The sequence below is a fragment of the Callorhinchus milii genome, unplaced genomic scaffold (genome assembly GCF_018977255.1).
Source record: "Callorhinchus milii isolate IMCB2004 unplaced genomic scaffold, IMCB_Cmil_1.0 Scaffold11, whole genome shotgun sequence".
Taxonomy (NCBI): Eukaryota; Metazoa; Chordata; class Chondrichthyes; order Chimaeriformes; family Callorhinchidae; genus Callorhinchus; species Callorhinchus milii.
The window spans coordinates 2,972,120-2,998,067 of record NW_024704752.1 but is presented as its reverse complement, the minus strand read 5'-3'; the positions used below and the strand labels follow the sequence as shown (position 1 = coordinate 2,998,067).

The window sequence follows — 25,948 nt, the reverse complement described above, 5'->3', positions numbered from 1 at the left end:
TTCCATTTATAGAGCGCCTTTCACGTCAGGAGGATGTCCCAAGGCGCTGGACAGTTGGGTCAGGACCCGAGCAGGGGGGAAATGGTCAGGGTGAGGGGAGGGAAGGGAGGGAGCGAGGAAGGGGTAGAGAGTCGAGAGGAGAGCTGAAGGTACGGTCAAAGAGAAAATACGGAAACAAATGCTTTGCATTCTACCTTCTGCTTCATATTTGTAAATAAAAGAAGAATTCTCCGATTAAGAGGAAAGTGATAAATAAATTCAGGTAAATAATGAGAACCAAAATGGGATTGCAAGCATTGTTGGTACAATTGTGAAACTATTTTAACCAGCACAAACACAACAACATCTTGCATTTATATAGCGCCCTTCTTCAGGGCAGCTTATACACATTCCATGTGTAGATTGAACTAACTTACTTCTCAAAATCTGCAAATATGTTCTGGGTTACACTTCATTATGAGAGTAATTTGGTGCCTTTACATGGATCTCTCAGCATGAAACTCAATGTGACATTTACAATTTGATCCTTCTGGCAAACTGGGCATGTAATACATGGGATTTCGTTTCCCCAAACAAAAGTATGCTAGACTCACACTCAATCCTTGGATTGGGCACTAAATCTTCCCCTCAACCTCCCCTCTGAACCTAACCTCTTTAAAATAAAAGAGAGGCAAAATAATGTTTTTTGTCATACTGAAATCAACTTTGACCTTGAGGTGACACATCAATAATAATGATATGCAGTGACTTCCTTTTACCAGTTCACTGCATAGCTTGACTCATAGACGTACATCAGCCACAGCATGAACTACATTCTCTAATGTAGTATTCTCCACTAGCAGGTATTCTTTAAGCTTCTAAGCAAATGTGCTCAAGAATAAACTGAACTTGTTAGCAGATTCCAATATCTCTGATGAGATTCAAAATTGAATAGCAGGCAGTTAATATTACCCTACCAACAACAACAACAAGATTATATTTGTATAGCGCCTTTCACGTCAGGAGGATGTCCCAACCAACTAAATAACAATTCAAATAGCTCTCAATCACCTAGAATCAATGTACAAATGTGAAATTCATTTTGCATGTTTGTCTCACTCAGGGTAATATTTTATTTGTTATTTTTTCCAGCACATATGATTGAAGATGAAAAAAAGCTACTGGAAATACTTAGTTGAATGAACTTACTTATTGCTGTCTTTGTATTGATAGACGTAGCATCCTTGAGGCATTGCTGTCTCTTTATTCAGGGTAAAAGATATCTTCAGCTGTAAAAGAAGGTATCAATTTATTATAATACTTCAAATTGTACTAAAAACTCTTCCAAATCAGTTATGACATGTCAAGTGTGCAATTGCACTCAATCAAAATGTTATTCTGTGATTAGAGGATGCAATGTTAAACCGTTTACTTTTGATGTTGTTTTCCTCAGTTATTTACTGTAGTTCAAGCTCCATACACAAAATGAAAAAGCTTAATCCAATCAATGGAAAGAAGTTGGCAGCAGAAAGAGTCAGTTGATTCAATGATGCAGGAAACATGCAGAAAAATACTAAACTCCAATTCTTCCAGGTCAGAGAAGGGAACTAAAGGATAGAATGACTGGAAAATGTAATATGAAGACAATCTGCATTCAAAGAATGATGAAGACTACACTAATGGTAGCATTTCTTATTCATTCATTCACCCTCAATTACTTCAAAGTAATACAGAAAATTTGAGTGAAAAACACGCATGACCTGATTTGGAGGCAAGTCTGAAGTGCTGCGTAAGAATATACTCACCTGCTTAAGAGGACAAAATGTTACAAAGATCTTAATAGGTAATTGCTGCAAATGCAGCCACTATTTGTAGGCAAACATAGCAATTATTTTGTATTCAATTGTTGATGTAATTAGGAAGTGTCATATTAGTGAGTATTTCTCTGTGTATTATTTATGAAGAGAATTATTCCGAAGCAACTCAAACACACTGATTGCCCCTTCTCTGAACTGGAGTTTTTTTTTAAAAAAACTGCCTACTTCAATTACAAACAGGCTTTTCACATTACGTGCTCGTGGATAATTATAGTTTGTTTTTCTTGTTAGGGACACTTAAATCCTCAACTATTTTCAAATGCAGATTTCCTCTTATATTTGCCTATTCTGACACATCTCTGATGGTTTTATATTTCACTATACTACAGCATATGCATGAATAGAACTGGTTTGTATTTCATAATTTTCAAGAAGTTCACTTCAAACTTCACTCCCTTCAAGACAAGGGAGTTTCTATTAGTATCCTTGCCAACAATTCCCCCAAATAAAGTTGGTCGTTTACTTCATTGCTGTATGCAGGACACTGCTGTGTACAAATTAGATGCTTCGTTCATGCACAAAACACAATTACAGCATATTCTGTAAAGCACTTCAAGACTTCCTCCCTACATGAAAGGCGCTCTATCAAATGTAAGGATTATTATTATAACTTCCCCGGTGTCTGCAAAAAACTGTTCTCCATAGACATGATTTGAAAACATTTTGCTTCAGATCTTCAGGAGAATCAAATACGACTGAGGAAATCTGACTGATATTAATCTGTTTGTGGCTAGGTTTGGGAACGATGTCCACTGAGATTATAAGAAATCCATTTGCAACACTAAAGCTGCCTGAACTAAGAAACTGATCACATCAAACCAAAACACATTTCCAAAGCTCTTTTTTTTTATACACACATATTAAGTACTTTTTTTTAAAGAAACCACTAGAAAAGACTTGCAAAATTTTAAAACCTGTTAACCTCACAGCACTATGTTGGGGATACTGATTTCAGTGAAATCTGGCATACAACATTGTAGCTATGGCTTTGATTCTTGTAACAAGATGTCAAGCCTGAAATGTATTTGTATGCTTTATTTTGATTACCTGGAAACATTGGCATGCCAGATAGTTCTCATGGCCATGTTGCCCTATTTAACACTGAACAAAAGCCCTAACATTTCTAATTAACTTTACATAATATAATGCTTGGCTAAACCACAAAACCCAAGTTATCAATCAGCAAAGATGAAAAAGCTGCCAATATAATGGCAGGAAAACAGTGGCCACTGTAGCCAACTTTAATATGATTAGGTTAAGAAATTTACAACATGCTCAAAAGCCATTGCTCCATTCTTTAAAGTTCTCATCCTTTGAGTTACTGGGAAACCACCGATTCTCTGAAATGCATAGACTGAGGTGCCAAAATCCATTTTATTCTTTTGAAAATCAAACAAAATAGTCATTCACTTCACTGCATTGCTGAAAGTGGCATTGTTTGAGCTATTCCACATCACCAGCAGGGGTAGTCTCCAGCATGGCTCAAGTTGACGGTAAGGTCATCCCACGTGGCACTTTGGCACACAATGCAACAGGAGTTGAAAACACAGTGCATTAAGTTAATTTACGTGGAGACTCTTCAGAAACAACTAATCTAATTTAAAACCGCAGTCCCTCATCTATCATATGAATGCAGGATTTCAAGTATTAATCCTCTAATTGTATTTGTTCAATTTTAAATGCAATATAATTTCTTGCCATGCACTCCTTTTATATTGCACAAAGTTTCAACTCAGTTCACATTGTATCGGAGCATCTAAGTAAACGGGAAGCCAACCCAAAGGGAATAATTTGCAATACAATTTAAATTCTGCACTAGACTTGACGTATTTCTACATATAAATAAATGTAGTGACTTTATTCAGTTAGCATATACTAAAATATTCTTGTCCTTCCAAAATACAGAAAAATGTCTGCAGCTAATTAAGATTTCAAATCACACAGATTTGAACATCGTCCTAGCAAAGGAAATAAGCAATGTTACGGTAAAATATTGTTTTGATAATTTGATAAGCAGGATAATCTTGATTTAGAGATTCCCATGGTTCGGTGTTGGGGGGGTGGCGTGTAGGGAGAGAAAAAAATAGAAAAGAGTGGAGTGTGCATTGTCTGGGAATGTTTGTTAACCCAATTCACCTTATTCTGCATTCAAAGAGTTCTTGCAGCTCTATGGTCCTGCTAAGTGAACTAATTTTCCACAAATATATACAAGGAGATCTCAGCAGTCTGATTTGAGTGAGAATATAGAACCGACTGTACTCAGACAGATTAACAGATTCAGATCTGTACAAACAATGACAACGGAAATGATATAAACAAGACAAAGAAGGACTTCTTCCTCTAGTCTCGCAAGTAAACAACAGAAAAGAAATCTTTGAAATGGCTATCAGAACTAATATTGCAAGTGAAATGAAAATGCATTAGAGAGTAATTCAGGCTAATAGCTTATTTGAACTGTTACAATTCCTGGATATTTGCAGAGCTGAATTCATTTATTTTCTAGAACTAGTCAGATTGCTTGAAGGAGTATCTCAATTGAAGAAACAAGGTTTCATATTTAAGTTGTATCATTCTGCTATAGGAAGCATGAACCTGCTATCAATATTAATTACTTCGATAAAGGATAGTTGTCAAATGTCAGTGTGCTTGACAGCATACATAGTCGAGCTAACAGTCTAGCTAACAGAATTTACTGTGAAAGTTTGGGGTTATATAAAGTAATTATGGTGTGCAGAAACCAACAATAGTGAAAAGATTAATTATTGCAACCACCACGTACATAGAGAGAGAGAGAGAGAGAGCACCAACATCAGGTGAACAGTCAGATGGAGAAGCTGCTTGGATAGATACAAGCAGTTCTAATTTTAGGGGAATTCAATGACAAAGAGATTACGAGAAGAGATTGGGGCAAACCAAGTTGGAAAAGAGAATACAAACCAAGTAGTCAGAGACTATGTAAGATAGCTAGGATTGAAATCTATAACTAAACACAGAAAATTTTAAAAACTCAAATGCCATAAGGCTAAGTCTTCTCAGCTGCAAAGTGGGAAATAGGAACTGGTGTGTGTGGGCGGGTATTACTTTCCTTACATATGGAACTGGGAGGAATCAAATGGCCAAAGTCTTGTGAAGTCGCAATGTCTTAAAGAAGCAGCACCTTTTGCTATTTTTTTATTAGCCAAAAAAAAAAGCATTGCAAGGATGTAGTGGTATATAGAGCATAATCAAAACAAAGAACTGATGTTATCATGACTAGAAAATTCTGTATGCAATGACCCCATACATGGAAGAAGTTCTATAATGGTTATATATCAAGGTAAAATAAATAAATAAAATAATAATAATAATCCTTGCATTTGATATAGTGCTTTTCACCTCTTCTAGACATCTCAAAGCGCTTCACAGAATATACTGTAAAGTGAATTGACTGTATATTTGTGGGCGAAACACAGCAGCCAATCACGCACAGCAGTGTCCCGCAAACAGTCGTGAATTGAAGTGACCAATTTATTATTGTTTTTTTTTTGAGGGATTATTATCAGGTGTGTGGATTAAGGAAACTTGCCCAAGAGTTCGCCCTGCCGGGAATCAAACCCAGGTCTCTCGCTTGCGAGGCAAGTGCTCTAATCACTGAGCTACACGACTCATAATAATAGAGTTTAAAGCACATCTGTCAACTCCAGCTTACCAAATTATCACTTCAGTTTCCGCAAACAATAACTAGAAGATTAGAAAAATTAAGTGTTAAGGTTACTATAGTTTTGGGATCAGATTGCACATTTAATGAACATATTAAATAATGTTTTAGTAACATCTAAGTGACCATCTGCGTATGTTGTACATGCATACAGCAGATCAAAAGTAACTGTTAACAGATGTTTCCATTGTGTAATATTCCACTACTTTTCTCCTTCCGTCTTGTTCAGGTATTAAGTTGGACAGAAATGAATAAATCTGAGCACCTGCTGTTTATATATGAAACTTAAACGACGCACATGAATTGATAATTGACTTATTGTAGAACACAAGTCCTTTTTCAATGTTCTCCAGTACTGAAGTATTGTTAAATAACAGTGAACTGGGTGACAATTTTTTTTTAAATATTAGGTTAATAACCTGAGGAAATCAGCATGATAGTGGTGCTCAAAGAATTTATTAAATAGAAATGACCACAGAGCTAATCCCATTCCTAAGTTGCATTTATACCTCATGCCAATTTCATCTATAGAAAATATAAAATTTAGGTGTGATTTAAATTGAATAAGTTACTGCCTGTGCGGGTTTATTTCAATATCCAATTTCCACATTGTGAAAAAGGATATATTTCACTGCCATAACATCTGTTGCAGACAAACACTGTCATTTATTTAATAATACTTTAGTATTCTAAAAGTGTTCCATTGGAATATCCAATGTTGGAATTATGAACAGCAGGTGCAGAAATTTGTTCTTTCCAATTTAGTATCTGACAAGGCCAGATGCCAAAACTTTGCAAAATATTACAATGATGGAAACATCTGTCAAAAGTTAATCATGATCTCCAGTAACTATACCCCATTAGAGACTTAAATATCCAATAGGATTCAAGGTGCATATTTTGCAGTGTTGCTCAATCTCTAGAAACTACAAATTATGACCATGACAAAACAAAACTTCATGGTGAGATAAAGGTATGATTTTATGCTCATGTTTGTCACTGGCCCAAATCACTGCCACATGTGCCGACTAAAACAGTCACTGCACTCGAGACAGCATTGCAAGACATTTCAAAGTGATAAGACACTATAAAAACATAAGTTCTCTCCTTTCTTTAAGCACATTTAAAATTGACCGTTTTTGTAATAACTGATTCTTCCAAATCTGTAGAAAAATAAATGATATGAGTGCATTTTAGATACTATGGAACAAATAAGTGAACCTAATTACTGTAACTGCCTTGTGTAATAATGTATTGCATTAAAATAATGCATACACTTCAGAAAATATATAGATATTTTGTTAAAAATATTAGAATAAACTTCAATCAGAATATCTAATATTGTATTTAAATTATGCACTAAGATCTGAATCATTTAATATCTTGACTTCTTATGTAAAGGTCAAAAGATAATAATAATCCTTGCCTTTGACGTAGCGCCTTATCACATCTTCGAGCCATCTCAAAGTGCTTCATAGAAGGTACTGTAAAGTCTAAAGGGTAAAGATCCTGGTGTCTGATCTGAAATAGCCATTTCTAGAAGTTACATTAATTTCGGCAAAATCATTAGGCACATAAGACCAAATATAAAGCCAATTTTCTTTAAGACAGAATCTTTTATAATCTTGTGCATGTAGGGGCACTACATGTGACAGAACTGATTTTTTTCCAAAAAAAATGACAAAACACTATACTGTATCCATTCATGCAGAAGCCTGCCTTCAACCAACAACTGAAAATAATAATAATCCTTGTGTTTGATATAGCACCTTACTGCGTCTTCTAGACGTCTCAAAGCGCTTCATATATTGTAAATTTAGTCCCAGGAGAATAACATTCCCTGAAGGTCTCAACAGAGCAGTGTTTAAGAACTCATAAAATGGTGCTCTTTGCATCTCTACACCCTGTAGATTACAGCGTGTTACAACCTTGTAGATTACAAATTCAAATGAACTCACTTAAGTTCCTCACTCCAACCTTTGACTAAAATCTAGAATTCTCTTTTACCGTAGTCTTATAATTAGAACATCAACATCAATTGTGACTTTTGGGCAGAGATGTTTGCTTTTTTACAATACAGGAAGCACATAAATCAAGATTAAAAATGCAATCATGAACAGTTAGTTCAAATATATCTCCAAAAGTAAAATTACAAATGGCTCACTGGTTAAATGGTCCCCTCCTGATATACTGAATTACGCACACCAAAACGGTTCTGATATCAGTCAGGGCATTACAATTGATTTCAGCATTCCCAGACAAGGGAAGGAAAACAGCAGCCAAACATTCCCTCTCCTGATGACTCTCCACTATCTGGGTTTGCACCTTGACAGCTACCAACAAACTGACAGTGCTAATGGAACTCTATTCCATCAGCACTGTCAGGAGTGGAGTCCTGTAGCTCAGTGGTTAGAGCACTCGCTTTGCAAGCGAGAGACCTGAGTTCAATTCCAGTCAGGGCGAAACCTTGGGCAAGTTTCCTTACTCCACACAGAGCCTAATAATAATCCCTCCAAAAAAAAAAAAAAAATAATAAAATTGGTCATTTTCAATCTACGACTGTTTGTGGGACATTGCTGTGTGCAATTGGCTGCCGCGTTCGCCCACAAATATACAGTCAATTCACTTTACAGTGTGTTCTGTGAAGCACTTTGGGACGTCCTCCCGACGTGAAAAGCGCTATATCAAATGCAAGGATTATTATTATTATTATTATTCCAGTCTATACCAACATTTTCAATGTTTTTATAATACTATAGCTGCAGAAAGTGTGAAGAGCAAGTTATTTTGTGAAGGTAATCAATTATTTTCCATAGAAACTATGTTTTGTTCTACATTTTGTTCCAAACAGCATCTGCACTGCAGTGTGTGCACCCACTAATTCAGACTTTGCAATTCTAGCAACTAATGTTGCTTCAGCAATAAATTCCACAGTCCCTTTAACTCACTCCCTCCCCTGCCTCCTTCAAGGCCCGTCTCAAGATCCTCCTCTTCGACTGCGCCTTCAGTTACCCTCCTACCCCTACCCTCCTCTGCCCTCCACCCTTCCTCATCCCAAACCCTAGCTCTAGTTCAAATCTCTGACTGTCCAGCACCTTTGGACATCCTCCCAATGTGAAAGGCACTGTGTAAATGTAATTTGTTGTTGTAAATCCAGCAATTCTGAAGCATAACATAATCTCTTCTTTTCCCTCCTTCCTTACTTTTCACAGCAACTGGGACTTCAATGGAAATGTGGAAATAGAATGGTGTTTGCCATGGCACAGCACATTGGTGCTTCAATACTCTATCATATCGCTTCACCACAAAAGTGCAGCTAGTTTAAAAGAATAAATAACTGCAATTAAACTAGGTCCCATGGAAGCAGTTATGTTGAAGCAATTCTCAGAGAATGAGGGATAAAATATCATCAATATGTAGAAAGAATCCCATATTATAGAAGTGTTTGATCCTTCAAATGTCTTTGAGCTTCTTGCAGGTTAGAGTAATGTCACGTTTTCAGACTTTAATAACTTATCAACTAACTTACACCTCAGAATGCATCACAAATTTATTTTTTGATGTCAGCAAAGTGAAGTAGATCACTGCAAAATCACCAGACAATCGATCAACCTGCCTGATAAACCAGCTCGAATGCCCCATTATCTTACACATCAGAGGGAAAGCCAACTTTCAATTTGTAAGCAGACAAGCAGTACAATCTCTCACTAGGACTATAAATTCCAATGAAAACAAAAGGAATGACTTCTACATAGCATTGCTGACAAAGAAAAATGGTGACTACTATACATTGGGATTCTTGTGTTATTTTTGCAGAGCTGATTCATACCACCAATTCATACCACCAATACCTTACTTAATCTTTGACAGCAGGAAAAAAATTTCAACGACTTAACTGATCTTATAACTGGATTTGTTCACAAAGAACATTCAAATACCACTGCATACTGCTCATTCTGCACACACCACATGATATTATACATTATTAGATAGGCATTTACTAAAAGGTTAGTTTTGTCCAAATTTTTTTTATTATCCTTCAACTTTCCAAAACTAAAGATGCCTTTCACCATGTTCTAAACAACAACAACAACTTGTATTTATACAACCTTCATACAGGGTAGGGTCTTAGAGCGCTTAAACATTACTGAAAGGCAATATCACTTAAAGTCGTGCATTTACTTCATATTTTCACAATGTACTTACCTTCATTACAACATTCACTACGTATCCAAAAACGTATCAAGCATACTGCTGCCAACAATTGTATCACCATGGCTAAATTTTACTGCATACCTAACTAGTTGGCAATGCAGCTAGATAGCTTCATGAAGCTGAATTATTAAGGGGTCAGATTCTTAAAACAAACAATCCATCTCAATGACTGACAAAATGTGATAATTACAGAAAACAGTGTAATCCAACAAAGCAGCACATTTATCAAGAAAATGAAGAAAACAGTCTTTAAACTGTATTGAGGAAACGTTTCGATAAAGGCTAAAAGTCATGGAACTACTGGCAAATTAGTTGGATGAATTAAATCCTGGTTTGGCAATGTGAAACAGAAAATTATAAAAAAATGGAAAAAGCGCAGTCCGGAGGCAGTTTCATAGAGATGTACTATAGGTCTGTTTATACTATTCATGACTCATTTAGTGAAGAATGCTTCTTGTAATGCCATTAAGTGTAATATTGATCAGTTATGTGGCCAAGTGACAAATATAAAGGAGATGGGCAGCATTCAAAAAGCTCTGTGCCATTTGAGTAAAATGGCAGAAAGATTTTTGGATTAAGTCACATGGCAACAACAAACCTGCATAGATAATAAAAATGTGTCAGCGAGGAAAGAAATTAAAAATGAGTTTTTTTTGTGCACAATTATTGATCAGTCACTGAAGATTTCAGTCAATGTGAAACTAAAAGCATACTTGTTAACTTCTCCAATATCAGTCGTTCATGATTTCCCTTAGTCAAAAAATGAACACTAATTCTTAAACTGATTAAACTCACAACAGGTCAAAGAATACTATCTATATCCCCTTTGAAGAAAACAAAAAGACTGCACATTTTTGTTAAAAAAAGTTGGCTAAGGACATCAACATTATCTCCATTATTCTCTTGAATTCATTATCTCCAATTATTCTGAAGATGCTTGAAGAGACCCCAATCTGAGAGATTCAGGTAAAGGTTTATCTGAGTGACGAAGTGTTGTTGGAAACGATTTCCAAGGATTTAGAAACTAAATGTTAGTGTACCTTGGATACAGTTTTATAAGTGCATCTGTAATTTCCAAATCAATGAGCAATTTGTGACAGTGTGTATAGCTTCAGGGCTTCTAGAAGATATGGATTAATAACCCATTATGATTTTTAAATCACCTTCTGTCAAAATAGAACTCTTTCCAGCCCAGGCATGACAAAGACGTTCCTTGAACATAAAACCTAACAGCCGAAAGCATCATTGCATTCTTCTAACAAAATGGATCATTGTGTCTCCAAATATCCAAAATTCGTCAACATGTTCAAATAGAGCTTTTTAAATTCCTCTGAATTATTTGGTTGGCAAAATAAATCAGTAAAACAATGACTAATAAATACAGCTAGTCTGGAATGCTACTACATTTTACAATATTTAAGCAAAGTGGAACAAACCTGTCTTCAGTCTTCCCAAAAAGCATTACGCACTTAAACTAATATTTTTTTGAATCCATTGAAATAATCAGAAAATAGAATCAACAAGAGCTTTCAGAGAGAATGTCAGTTTATAGCATCACTTGAAGAGCCTTAAGTTAAATTTAAGTCAAATGGTTGGAACACTCAGACAAAAGAAAAGTATTTGATACTTGAAATCTGCAAGCCAACAAACAGGCAATCAAACTTTCTTATGTAATAAAATTAATCCTTGCATTTGATATCACTTATCACATCTTCGAGACGTCTCAAAGCGCTTCATATACTGTAAAGTGTTATATACTGTAAGTGAATTGACTATATTTTGTGGGCGAAATATGTACCGCCTAATAACCAAAATTGTAGAAGATAACAATTTGCACTTAGATAGCACCGTTCACGTGTGGAGACTTCTCAAAGTGTTTTGAGTCGGAGCACAAGATGGGAATGGTGGCCAGAAGCAGTCAAAGAGATGGGTGTTGAAAGCTGAAAGGGAGTGGGGTGAAGGGATTTAGGAAGCATTTCAGAGTAAGCAATTTATTTTCATTGACGGAGATTATTGACATTCAATTAAAAATGTGATTTCCAAAGCAGTAGCAACTGAACACAAAGCAATGCATTACTTTTTTAAAAGCAAGACTCCTTCAGTCTTCTACTCTTTTCCTAGTTTGCCCACTACTCAGAGAAAAGGAAGATTGGTAATCTGCTCCCAATGTGAGTGCCAGAGAGGATTCATTCATTCATATATTCATTTGTTCATTTGTTCTCTCAGATTCAAACTGAGAGGACTCCGATAATGCACCCACCACTCAGCAACTTCGGGGCTCAATGTGGCTAATATGGAGAACAAAGTAGACAAAATCCTGAATCTATTTATGTTCCGTGGACTCCCACAAGACATTATTAAAAATATCAATACTCGGTGAAATACTTCAATACAAAATAAATGGTGCTCACCTGGTCCAAACGTAAAGCACCCCCTTTGAACCTCTGCTTACGAAGATGCTTGGCCATGTTATGAAGACAGAACACAGAAGCTTTTATTTCAGCAATAGAATGTTCAGGAGAAATCGGTGGAAGCTCCTCAGGAAGAAAAACTTTCTCAGGATCCTCGATTATACTTTGTGCATGCTCATAACTCAGGTTCACACAAGAGCGAATAATTGTTCGACCAAACCATTCTTTAAGGATCTAGAAAACAAAATTTCAGAAGTACACAAAAAATTTAATTAAATCAAATAAACTGCAGTCAGTGATGATTGTGATACTGAAACCTTTCTTTCCTCATTAAAACAAAATACCCAATTTGTTACAAATATTGTAAATGCTATGGAAATTAGAGTGCACACATAATAGCCATCAGAACATATTTGTGTTGCAGTAAAGTGTATGCAATATAAACAATTGTTTAGTTAAATCATATTCTGCACTATTTTCGGTTATAAAAATAAGGCTATACTGTCTTCCGAATGTCAGTCAGACATCAAGTCCTGGATGAGAGCTAAGTTTCTTCAGTTGAATGTCGACAAGACCGAGGCTCTCCTGATTGGCTCCCATCAGCGCCTCCTCACCTCAAGCGCTGACAGCATCACAACAACAACAACAACAAGATTACATTTGTATAGTGCCTTTACGTCGGGAGGACATCACCATCCATGATGCACACTCAACTTTGCTAAGCCAGTCCGGAACCTTGGGGTCTTGTTTGACCCTCAACTATCCTTTCTACCCCACATCTGTGCCATGACCCACTCTGCCTTCCCCACCTCTGCAACGTTGCCCAGCTCCACCACTGTCTGACACCGCAGATCCCCGAAACTCTCATGCATGCCTTCATTACATCGAGGCTCGACTATGCAAACACACTGCTTGTCGGCCTTCCCAACTCCTCCACAGGCTGCAGATTATCCAGAACTCTGCAGCCTGTGTCCTCTCCCCCAACCCTATCAACCCCATCCTTGCCCATCATTGGCTTCCCATCACACAGAGGATTAGGTTCAAGATCCTGGTCCTCACCTTCACAGCCCCCCCATGGTCTTGTTCCCATCTATCTCTCCGACCTCCTAACCCGCTCCCTCTGCTCAGCGGGCTGCGGTCTGCTTCACGTCCCCCGCCTTGCTCGCCCCACTATCGGCGGGCAGGTCTTCCGCCACTCTGCACCTACTCTCTGGAACTCTATCCTATTCCCTCCGCCTCTCTCGCCACCTTCAAGACCCTCCTCTTCGACCGTGCTTTCGATCTCCTGCCCTCCACTCTCCCCTACCCCAATCCCCAGCTTGGGCCCGTAACTCTGTCTGTCCAGCGCCTTGGGACATCCTCCCGACGTGAAAGGCGCTATACAAATGTAATTTTGTTGTTGTTCTGGCATTTGAAAGAGTGGAATCTTTTTAGAGTTGATCCAAATTAACCGCCTGGTGATGCGAATCACTCAAGACTGTGTGGTGGAGAGTAAACCAATACCTGACCCACATAGGTTCGTAGTACTCCACAGCACTCTTGATGATTGATCAGTCTGCCAAGTGACCTGAAGGAAATTGTTCGCATTCAACTTTTGAAAACCCTGCAAGTCAGTCACTGTTAGGTGTACTCTTCTGAGCTAGACTAGTAGCAGCAGATTTACGAGTGCCTTGTACTGGTAAACTGCAGTTTATTCAATTAAATAGTTCCACAATGTGCACTTAAGGCTCTCAACACTAAATGAGTCAATGATCCATATTGATAGTCTTAATAGTTTAAGTGCTTGCACTAATAAATACTATCCAATGGTTATACTGGTGAGGTTGCTAGTCCTATGGTCATTGTACCAGGTATTAACTCTGGGACACTGCCCCGCATGAATGCAAGTTGTTGTTGTTGCTGTTAACTGCGCTCTGGATTGTTAGCATTCTAAATGTATCTGAAGACCTTCCTATTTGACTGTGCCTATGGTCACCTCCCTCTCTCCCACTTCGATGTTATGTTGCTGAGTATTCCGAGACTCTAACCACTTAAGGGCGCTATATAAATGCAAGTTGTTGTGTGTTTAAGGTCCTCACCTTTTTTCATTCATTCCAAACTTTACCAAAAGTTCTTGAATGCACATGAAAGCAATCTTGAAGTGAGGAGCATTTAAGTTGTACCTAAACTATTTTAGGTTTTATGAACACAGTGCATAGTGTACTTTGCAATAAAAAAATGGGGGTGGGGGCAGAACGAGTTCTGACCTGAAATTGACTTCCACCCGGCTTAATTAAGTTAATTCACTAGACTGACTTGTAAACACACCTGCAGGCTAACTATTCCATTTGGACAGGCAAACAACTTTTAAATTGCAACTATTCACAAATTCCAATACTGAAGGCAATATAATCATATGGGCCATTATTTTCTTCAACCTTTCATTTAGATTCCAACATGTAAGGCTGCACTTGCTATCATACCGCATACACAACAGCTGAAAATACAACTCGAAAATACCTTGGGGAAGTCAGTGATATCACAGGTTCAGCATGCCTACAATAATAATGGTGTTAAGGCAAGCAAAGAGAGTTAAGCACAATGAAATTGGGAAAGGGAAAATGTTGTTCGAAGCCAATGTAAACCTCACAAACATAAAAAGAAATACACCAGCATGAAAAAGATTTACATTATGAAAATTATATGCATCTAATCTGTAGAATGCTGAAAGACCCGTGGTTTTCATTGAAAGCTTTTGAAAAAGTATATTGAAAATAACTGATACTGAATACTTATTTTAGTGTAACATTATTTTAAAGATCTGAATCATATTCCTCCTTCAGTTCTTTTTTCAGTGACAACAAATTCAACTCTGCTATTCTCAGTTTGGTTTGGATACTCTCGACATGGTGATGGGGTTCTGTATGTGTTAAGACACCCGTGTGACCCCCAAAAAAGCTCTGCAACGAGTCAGTTCATACCTCCCAGCTTCATTGACAGTCAGGTTTCCTTCCCTTGATTCATGCAAAAAGGAGACCCTTGTTTTTCTGAATCTTTTAACACTTCGATGTTATGTTGCATAAAATTGCACACAATATTTCAAATCCAACCCTCACCAGTGATTTATTAGAATAACTTCTCTCGACTTCAAATCAAATGCTTTTGCAACTTAACAAACTGTACACCATACCAACAAATGGGAAGAATTTGGAGATTAACAGACAAAATAACATTAATATGTTATTAAAAAGGCCTTCACTTTCAATTTCATGCTTTTTGCGTTTAATGATACAACAATGGCCTCTTAAACACCCATCATTGCTGCAGAAATTAAAACACTTAACTGCATCGTTCAAAACAGAAAATCTTCAGTTTAATCTACAAATTAAATTGAATAATTTCATTTTATTCTATAAATGTAAAAATTTGGGTTGCATTTTAGCTGTGTCGAAGAAAAAATGCTTCTACCAGACAAAAATGAACCACACGAACTACCATAAATTTCATTTTAAAAAAGTTCAACATCCAACTACAATTTCAAAAAACACAACTTGAGCACTCTCCCTTCCGTCACCCTCCTTCCGACACCCCCCCTGCCCTCCCCCTACCCGATCCCGACCCCCAGCTCAGGTCCCTCCCGATGTGAAAGGCGTGATACAAATGTAATTGTGTTGTTGTTGATGTCACACTGGACATTACATTCTTCTTACTCAGAAACTTGAGTGTTACCAACTGAGCCAAGCAGACACACTAAATAAACATAGGACAGAGAAAAGAGTGAAGAGAGGATGGACAGGTAATGCAGAAACAACTTTAAAAACTTTTTAGTGGAATTTAGTACAAAATTATTGCAGTAATAATGCTCCTTCTGATATCCAACCAGTACTTATTAGTATTATGCTATTACCCCTTGAGTAGGAACTGTAAAGCTTTTAATTGCATTATTGGTACATGATGAAACAGGGGTATTAGAACTGTTGAATTTACTGTCAAACGTACATTTAAATATGGTATTCAGAACAGACAAAACAATTTTAGTAGCTAGAATTTCAGTAAATGGGGTTACGAGAATAAAATGTACTGACTTCTAAATATAGTGATCTGAAGAAATTGAAACAGCTGTACCTTTCCTTCAGGAGTCAATGTCCAAATAACAGAAAATGTAAGTTTGTCCTGCATTGGATTCAGGCTGCAGAGATTTTCACAGAGAAGTCTTGGAAGCATTGGGACAACCTAAAAAAAACACACCATTCAAGTCAAAGCTTAAGATAATAAAGCTTCTTATGCTTGTGAACATGCAATTGTACTTTTGTTTGCATCAAAAGTATGTCACATTTCATGACTTTTTTGTCTCTGCAGTATACTTATTTCTCCTATAGCTCAGTGGTTAGAGCACTTGCCTTGCAAGCGAGACACCTGGGTTCAATTCCAGGCAGGGCGAAATCTTGGGCAAGTTTCCTTACTCCACACGCCTAATAATAATCCCTCCAAAAACAATGATAAATTGGTCATTTTCAATCCACGACTGTTTGTGGGACGCTGCTGTGCGCAATTGGCACACAAATATACAGTCAATTCACTTTACATTCTATTCTGTGAAGCGCTTTGAGACATCGAGAAGACGTGAAAAGCGCTATATCAAATGCAAGGACTATTATTATTATTATTCTCTAAATCTATAGTCAATTATGTCAAAATGGTATACATTACCTATGAATAAGTAACAATCTATTTACCAATTTCAAAACTTTGCTTTACATTGTGGAATTATTACGATGTAACTAAAATTGTTTGTGAATGAATCCCAAACCTTTATTCATTGTCCATAACAAATGTTTCTCATTGCTCACCTTCTGAACCAGATAGACACTGGTTGCTCGCATGCTAGCAATATCATCAAGCGGTGTACCTTCATGAACAAAGTATCCCACGTCTGCAATATGTACTCCAACTTCAAAGTTTCCTTCAAAGAAATTAATATGCATAAAGGAAGTCTTAGTGATAAAGCGCTATATCAAATGCAAGGATTATCAACAACAACAACAACAAGATTCCATTTATAAAGCGCCTTTCACGTCAGGAGGACGTCCCAAGGCGCTGCACAGTTGGGTCATGACCCGAGCAGGGGGGAAATGGTCAGGGTGAGGGGAGGGAGTGAGGAGGGGGGAAATGGTCAGGGTGAGGGGAGGGATGGGAGGGAGCGAGAAGGGGGAAGAGAGTCGAGAGGGGAGCTGAAGGCTCGGTCAAAGAGATTATTATTGTTGTTGTTGTATATTTGACACACAATATGAATTTGACTGGAATTTGCCAGCCTATTTCTTCAGAAAACAATATGCTTTCGTTCAAGGATTATATTTGTAAGACAACAAAGCAAGGAGTCTGCAACCTTCTTATTTGGGAATTGGTTTGCTGGCCACCTAGTCTGTTGTTTTCAATCTTCAAGTAAAATAAATTCAAACTTCATCTGACCTCAACAACAACAACAAGATTTCATTCATAGAGCGCCTTTCACGTCGGGAGGACGTCCCAAGGCACTGTACAGTTGGGTCAGGACCCGAGCAGGGGGGAAATGGTCAGGGTGAGAGAAGGGAAGGGAGGGGGCGAGGAGGGGGTAGAGAGTTGAGAGGGGAGTTGAAGGCACGGTTGAAGAGAAAGGTCTTGAGACCGGCCTTGAAGGAGGAAAGGGAGGAAGCGGCGAAGGCACTGGGGGATGGAGTTCCAGAGCCTCGGGGCTGAGAGGCTGAAGGCCCGGCCACCGATGGTAGGGCGGTTGGGGCGGGGGATGTGGAGCAGACCGGAGCCAGAGGAGCGGAGGGTATGGGCAGGTAAGTAAGGGGATAGTAGGCCAGAGAGGTAGGAGGGAGCGAGGCCCTGAATTGCCTTATAGGTGAGGATGAGTCCTGTGGCTCAGTGGTTAGAGCACTCGCTTTGCAAGTGAGAGACCTGAGTTCAATTCCAGGCAGAGGGCGAAACCTTGGGCAAGTTTCCTTACTCCACACGCCTAATAATAATCCCTCCAAAAAAAAAAACTAAAAACAATAATAAATTGGTCATTTTCAATCTACGACTGTTTGTGGGACATTGCTGTGCGCAATTGGCTGCCGCGTTTGCCCACAAATATTCAGTCAATTCACTTTACAATGTACTCTGTGAAGCGTTTTGGGACGTCCCCCCCGACGTGAAAAGCGCTATATCAAATGCAAGGATTATTATTATTATGAGGATCTTGAATTCTGGGGGATGGGGAGCCAGTGGAGGCAAGTGAGGGTGGGAGTGATGTGGTCGCGAAGCCTGGTGCGGGACAGTACACGAGCTGCTGAGTTCTGAATGACTGTGGAGGGAGGTGCCGGGAAGGCCGACGAGGAGAAAGTTCCCGTAGTCCAGCCTTGAGGTGATAAAGGCGTGGACCAGTGTTTCAGCAGCGTGAGGGGTGAGGGTAGTGCCGCAGTCTGGCGATGTTCCGGAGGTGGTAGAAGGCAGTGCCAGTTGTGGCGCGGATGTGGGGAAGAAAGGACAGCTCAGGGTCGAACAGAACAGACCTCAAACCAAGTAGACCTCTCGTCTACAGAAGATCCAAGCAGTTATATATTTAAATTATAAATTTATAATGTAAATGTATAGCTGTGCGCAGTTAATGTTAATAAAAACATAAATGAAAAAAAAATTGACACATACCATCTCGGAGCTCACGACAAGATAGTGCATCATCGAGATCTCTCGCGGTAGCTGGATCAATAGTAAATATGCAATCTTTCCTATTAAAACAGAAACAAGTTTTATAGGCAACGTAAGCAAACATTTAAACAGTTTGATGGATATGCCAAGGTAATTCTCAGAACCACCATTTCCAAGAAACTATACTTATTAGTTTGAAACTAATTATTACCATAATTTTTTTCAAAATATTTTCCAAAATCAAACTAGGTTAACCACAAACCCCTTGAATTCGAAACAAATAAGTTACCTTTAAATATTTAAAAAGCTGAAATCATTGGCAGGCACTTTTGAGACACTCTGCCCCCCCGTTCTCTAGAACTCTCCCAAAAGTCTTCAAATCCCTTCTGGAGACCTTTTTCAAACTTTGGTAAGCCAGGTGTCTGACACATGCAGAAACGCATACCCATGCTTAAGATTATCCAAACTAAGCTGAGAATACCATGCATCACAACTACACATGGAAATTCCAGAGATAAATGTTGAAATGGAATGTGCACTCTCCCTGGAGGGACGCAACCTGCTCACCTAACTCCGGAAAGTATTAGACGCAGATTAGCAGGAGCCAAGGTATGGGGACCCCGGAGTACGTGTTAGGGAGTACTGTTGGAGTCTAACCAGTTAAAACCGCATAGCTTGCAATTGATAGCACTGTCTGGCAAGCTTTCCCGTTGCTTGTCCAGCTAGAATCACCGCGCCTGTTAGCGTGCTGAGTGGGAGGATTCCCTGCTCCCTGCGACTGGTCTGCCCTTCTAGGGACCTATGACTTTGATTACCTACCGCCCTCCCACCCTCCACCTATGTACATCCTGCTCAGGCTCCCACTCAGTCTCTATGAAGCACTTCCAGACATCATCCTTTTTGAAAGGCTATATAATTTCACGTTGTTGTTGAAACAGGAGAAATGTGCCAGAATATAATTTCTGCCTGTACTTATGACCCATTGTTCTGCTGAAAACAAGAGGAATTCTAAGTCCTTGCTTGCACTTTGGCATGGTTTTGACAGTATAACCAAACTTAAATTCAATTTAGATTGTTTTTAGGCCAACTCAGGAACATTTCAGATGACTGTTAATGGAACTGGTCTTCACAGATGAAATGTGAACTTAGTGTATTTAGCTCTCACAATTCTGCAATCAATACTGAACAGCATCATGTCCAATATAACTGAATACGACAAGGAAAGTAAGACTGTTCAAGAAGATTTGAGGCCCTTTCTTGCTTTGCACAATGGAATGAAATAAGCAAGCAAATCAGAAAACCAATGATGATTGTTCTTGAGGAAGAAAGCGACTGTGTGTGCAGAACACATATAGTAACCTGGTGGCAGCCACATCCCATGAGCTCTTGAATGCAACTCCAAACATATAATAAAACAATGACAGACTATTTGTGAAGTCCTGTAGCTCAGTGGTTAGAGCGCTCGCCTCGCAAGCAAGAAATCTGGGTTTGATTCCTGGCAGGGCGAAAAGGTGGATAAGTTTTCTTACTCCACACTCCTCTGCTTACCTAGCAGTAAATAGGAACCTGATTGTTAGTCAATTGGCGGATCGCTTTTCCAAGGATAATAATTCCTTCAAAAAAAAACAATAATAAATTTTGTCACTTCAATCTAAGACTGTTTGTGGGACACTGCTGAGCGCAATTGGCTGCTGCGTTTCACCCACAAAATATTCACTTTACAGTGAATTTCTGTGGAGCACTTTGAGACGTCTCGAAGACATGATGAGGCGCTATATCAAATGCAAGGATAATTATTATTATAAATATTGAGATGAAAATGAAATGACCTAGAATTCCTTCACAAAAGTTCTTTCTTATTATTATTGATGAAACATTCAAAATTATGATAAAATTTGAAGCTGTAATTAGACAACATTGAAGTGAAGTTCATAACCTATTATTTTTGGATAAACAAGCAGTTTTCACAAAATTCTAAATTCTAGAAAGTTCAAAGCAATTTCAGATTACTGAATTCATTAAATGTTAAAATTGGTCATCCAATTAAAACCCCAATTCATCTATGATCTTATTTGGTGAATTCTTAAGAGAGGCATTATTAAATGCATTTCAAATTTCCCCTTAAGTATTGCTTTTATTTTTTTCATAAAATCTATTCTGCACTGTATCTGTACATTGCTAACATTTTAAATAGTCCAATCTTATGGATCAAAGTTTTTAAAGTGGTGTAATTCAATGCTGTTTTAACATTTTGCGACACAAGGACAATTCGGTTCTAATCCAATTAGTACATAATTAAGTTGTCAAAACTGAAAGAAAATGCTTTGATTAGATTCATTTGAAAACAGGTTTTGTTTAATCTACAATGTTTCCATGGCCACAGTATTATTGGGGAACAAGGAATGATTGTTTCTATGCTATTTTCATAGCACCTGTGATATGATATGATATGAACGTGGGTGTGTTGGTTTTCAGTCTCAGAAAATGCCACCATCTGAAACCTTTTGAAAAACAAATATCATCAATGTCAATTTGAAAAGGCTATAACTGTCTTGGCAAGGAAAGAATTTTGTGTTTGAAAGGAGGTCAAATATGATAACACCAACTTGTTTTACTCTCAGAATATGAAAAGAGAATAATGAAGATATTTTAATGCTTACCCTTCACACAAAATATTAGCAAGATTATCTGTCACCACCAATCTTTACAATCAAAAAGGAATAAGTAAATGCATACTGTGCTATTCAATCAAAAACATAAATACATACAGTACTTCTCAATTTGACTATTAAAGTATTTCCATTGGATACAGGATTCCCATCTTGCATCAAAAGGTAAATGCTGAATCACAACATAACCCAGCTAGACAGGTCTTTAGAACGTGCTCATAAATCTATGATTACCAGGAATGCGCAATAAAATGCAGTCAATAAAACGCTGGATTGCAGATGCCAAAAACATACATGATATGCAGCAGGAAAATCATACAGTATTTAGATGCTAGTTGAATTAAGGAAGGATTAAGGAAATGAATATAATTAGTTTACAAGCATAACCATAAATTACTCTTTCCTAAAGACACGATATTTTAAATTTGAAAATTGATACAGATGATGAAATCAGATCCAAACACACATTACAATCTTTTTACATTAGAGTTTGGTACCTATTTAGTCTGATTTTCCTCAATTACCTTCCCAGCTGAAAGCCATCACGCTAGTTGCAGATTGCACGTCCAAAATGTTATCATGTTCAAATGACTGCTCGCACGCAGGTCTGACATAACACTAAAATTACCATAGCAACAATAAATAAATTATACAGAAACTCATTTTCTACCCTTAATTTTACACAATAAGTGTCCATTATCGTAAGCTCACAAAATGTTTTATGCCTAAAATCTGAAAACAGTTATTTTTAAACTCTGAATAGCATAATGAGAAAGTGCTCTTCTCCAGGCCCACTCGTGTAAAATTAATATGCACTATGATTTGACAAAAACTAAATGTCTTGAGTACTTTTTAAGGATAAATATCTTCAAAAATTAAAAAAAGGTACTCAATAGGTGCTGTTGAACTGCAAGTTGTCTAAAAACAATAGTTTAACAACAACAACAAGATTACATTTGTATAGCGCCTTTCACATCGGGAGGAGGTCCCATGGCACTGGACAGTGTACAGCATTTCAGACTAGAGCTGAGGTCGGGGGGGGGGGGGGGAGAAGGGAGGGGAGGGGAAGGGGGGGGTGACCGATTGCATGATCGAAGTGGAGGGTTTTGAGGCACGATTTGAAGGAGGCTAAGGAGGGGGTCGAGGATGGAATTCCAGAGGTTGAGGGGAGAGTGGCTGAAGGCTCTCCCGCCTATGGTGGGGCGGGTGGGTTGGGGGACGTGGAGAAGCCGGAGCCAGCTGAGCGGAGGGAGTGGGCAGGTTGGTAGGGGGTTAGCAGGTCGTAGAGGTAGGGTGGCGTGAGGCCATGGAGGGCTTTGTAGGTGAGGACCAGGATCTTGAACTGGATCCTCTGAAGGAAAGGGAACCAATGGAGGTCGGGCGAGAGTGGGGGAGATGGGGTCACGGAGTTTGGTGCGGGAGAGGACATGGGCTGCAGAGTTCTGGATTATCTGCAGTTTGTGGAGGGAGGAGTTGGGAAGGCCGACAAGCAGGGCATTTGCACAGTCGAGCCTGGAGGTGATGAAGGCATGAACAAGAGTTTCAGCGGCCTGAGGGGTGAGGTAGTAGCGGAGTCAAAAGAATACTAAAGGTAAAAAGGAGGAAATAAAAATGAAAGGACTTTTAACCTTTAAGGTGTCCTGTCCATGGCTCCTGAAAAGAAGCAAGTGATGCAAAGAGATGTCTATTTGGATAAGTGCATGTTCTGAAACAATTCTAACCACCACTCAGATGGACAAAGATTGCTTTGAGCAGCCGCAGATCAGAGCCCTATGTATCAGTAGCAACAGGAGCCTCCAACTCCTTGCGGTAGCAAAGGAACAGAGCAGAGCAGGTACTGAGGGTGGGTAAACTGGCACTGCGTGTATGTAGAATTGAGAAAAGTGGAACAAAACACAAAATACTGCAGATGCTGGAAATCTGAAACAAAATAGAGAGAGCTGGGAAAATTCACCAGGTCAGGCAGCATCTACGGAGAAAGGAAAGTGAGACAATCTTTCGGGTCCACGACACTTCGTCAGAACTGAAAAACGGAATGCCACTATTCATTCCTGAATTTTCCCAATTTTCATTTCTGAATTTTTTCGGCCAAGAAACGGTCCAAAATAATTGCTACAATTGCAACTTCCACTTTGCGGATGCCTCATTTTAGACTAGATTATTGCCACAGTAAAATTGCTGAATTAACCTTGGTAAATGTGTGCAACATCTTCAGATGTATGTGAGTCTACCTAGATTCATAGCATTCTTGCCTATGGGTCAGAAGGTTGAGGGTTCTAGTCCTGCATTAGGAATTTCGAGCTCATGGTCTCACCAGTTGGGGGAATGCTGCATCGTTGATGGTACTGTCCTTTGTATGAAACATTAAACCAAGGTCTTGTCTTATCTGTTCAGGAACACTTGAAAGACATCATGGCACTATTTGAAAAGAAGTGTTTCTCCCAGGGTCCTGGCCATCAAACCCTTAGGTAAATCCCCAGATTGATTCACTTCATGGCTATTGGTGGACTCTGTTGGGAGGGGGAGAAATTGTGCCTCGTTTGCCTACAAATATAATCATTATACTTTACAGAAAATCTGTGGAGCACTTTGAGATATTTTTAATTGACAAGATGCTATATCAAATGCCAGGATCATCATCATCTAAATCTTTTGTGGTATAAAGAATTAAAATAAAAAATAAATATTCCTTCCATTTGATATAGCAACTAACATCACTTTTACTCCACTTTTGTTTCAATGAGTTCCGAGAATTTGAGGTAACTGACAGAGTGTCAGCTAGATTCTGATACAATGAAAAATCAGTGGGAGGTAATTTGTTTGACTGCTCACTACATAGCTGGCAATAAATCCTCGACAGAGGACCAGATTAAGATTTCGCACAAAATGTACAATACTCTGTGAGGTTGACTGCTGCTGCAACTCCTCATCCTCATTACATGCTGGAGAAGCTTTTGTAGATTTGGGAGACCTTTACATGTTTTTCTGGTACTCCACCCAATTAAATCTCACTGGGCAGCTACTTTTAAGTAAACTGCAGCCATAAGCAGGATCAGAGTTGAATTTAACCCACTCCAAAGCTGCCAGTGCTTAATATGGATTCTGGAAGGGATCACTATACACTACATAGCACTGTACACCCCATGGAATTACCAACAAAGTCCACCTGGATTTGCTGGTTATGATCACTCGCCCAATCTGAAAAAATATCTGTATTGGCTGGATTATTGTTGCATACTTGCCAAAATTAAAGCTTTCCCGTGATCAGGTGACTCCAGAATGTTTCCCAGCCTGGCCCGAAGTGCCCACCAGTATTAAACTCAAAGGAGCTTCTCTAGGACAATTCTCACTGTATCATACTTCACTAGAGCATATTCAACAATTAAAGACACACGTTCAAGCACTTTATCAAGGCTTTCTCATTACAATATGATAAATTTCTAAATGTAATTTGTTTTACTATTTCTAGGGGTAACCTTTGAACTGAAACTGAAACTGAATTTGAATTCCCTTTAAGATAATCGTGCATACATCTGCCCACAAAAACACAAAGTCCCTGCACTTTACAGTTATGTTCTGTGAAGCAGTTTGAGTCATCCTCCCGAAGTGAAAGGTGCTATACCAAATATAAGGATTGCTATTGTAAGATTCTATAAATGGTATTTTTCGCACTCATTTAATTTGGATATGTTCACACTAGGAGGTTTTTGCTTGAAACTAAATAGGCCACAAATATGAATTAAAACTTACCCTCACTTTAATGGATAAATAAGCACAACTCTGAGCAGTTGTGGAAAATAGTTGGGCTGTGATGTAAGAGTTGGGCTCCTTCCATAAGATTAAAATGAATCCAAATGAAATGTGTTTACTGTATGTAAAATCATGAATGATAATGCTCAGCACATATGCAAAGAAGGTAATATGGGTTCCAAACAAATAACGTGTTAAAATAATAATAAATAATAACCCTTGCATTTGATACAGTGCCTTATCACGTTTTTGAGACGTCCCAAAATGTACTCAACTAGTCTGGTTAATTTATTTCAATGTTTTGAAATCATACAAATTCCCTGAATGGTTTTGTACTTTCTCAGTAACTCTTCGAATCCTGGCCATGTTCAGAAATACAGCCCTTATAATAATAATAATAATGATTCTTATATCTCATCTGGCGATTTCGTGACAGGAGGATGTCTCAAAGTGCTTCACAACGGAGTGACTATTGATTTGTGGGTAAATATAACAGCCACAGTTTGCACAAAGCAACGTCCCATAAGCAGAGGTGAAGTGCCACATACAATAGATATTGCAAATCACACTTACACTGAAAGGGTATAGGGGGTTTTCATTTATATTGTCATCTGTAATTACCAAAAGTTTTATACCGAACGTCAGAAACATTTTTAAATGCACAAAACAGTTTGACATACAGTATGATAAAAAAAC

At 38.3% G+C, this 25,948-nt stretch overlaps 1 protein-coding gene across 5 annotated transcripts in view; it reads right to left on the bottom strand.

Annotated features, from left to right (window-relative positions):
* The window catches only part of dis3l2 (DIS3 like 3'-5' exoribonuclease 2), an 83,552-nt gene that overhangs the window by 24,199 nt on the left and 33,405 nt on the right, over positions 1-25,948 (bottom strand). For all 5 annotated transcript variants that reach the window (XM_007902401.2, XM_007902397.2, XM_007902399.2 and 2 more), the window contains 5 exons: positions 18,834-18,913; positions 17,009-17,121; positions 16,284-16,391; positions 12,180-12,413; positions 1,189-1,268 (listed from right to left, as the gene is read on the bottom strand). In XM_007902401.2, coding sequence (XP_007900592.1) covers positions 1,189-1,268; positions 12,180-12,413; positions 16,284-16,391; positions 17,009-17,121; positions 18,834-18,913 — 615 coding nt within the window. The remainder of the gene's footprint in view (positions 1-1,188; positions 1,269-12,179; positions 12,414-16,283; positions 16,392-17,008; positions 17,122-18,833; positions 18,914-25,948) is intronic.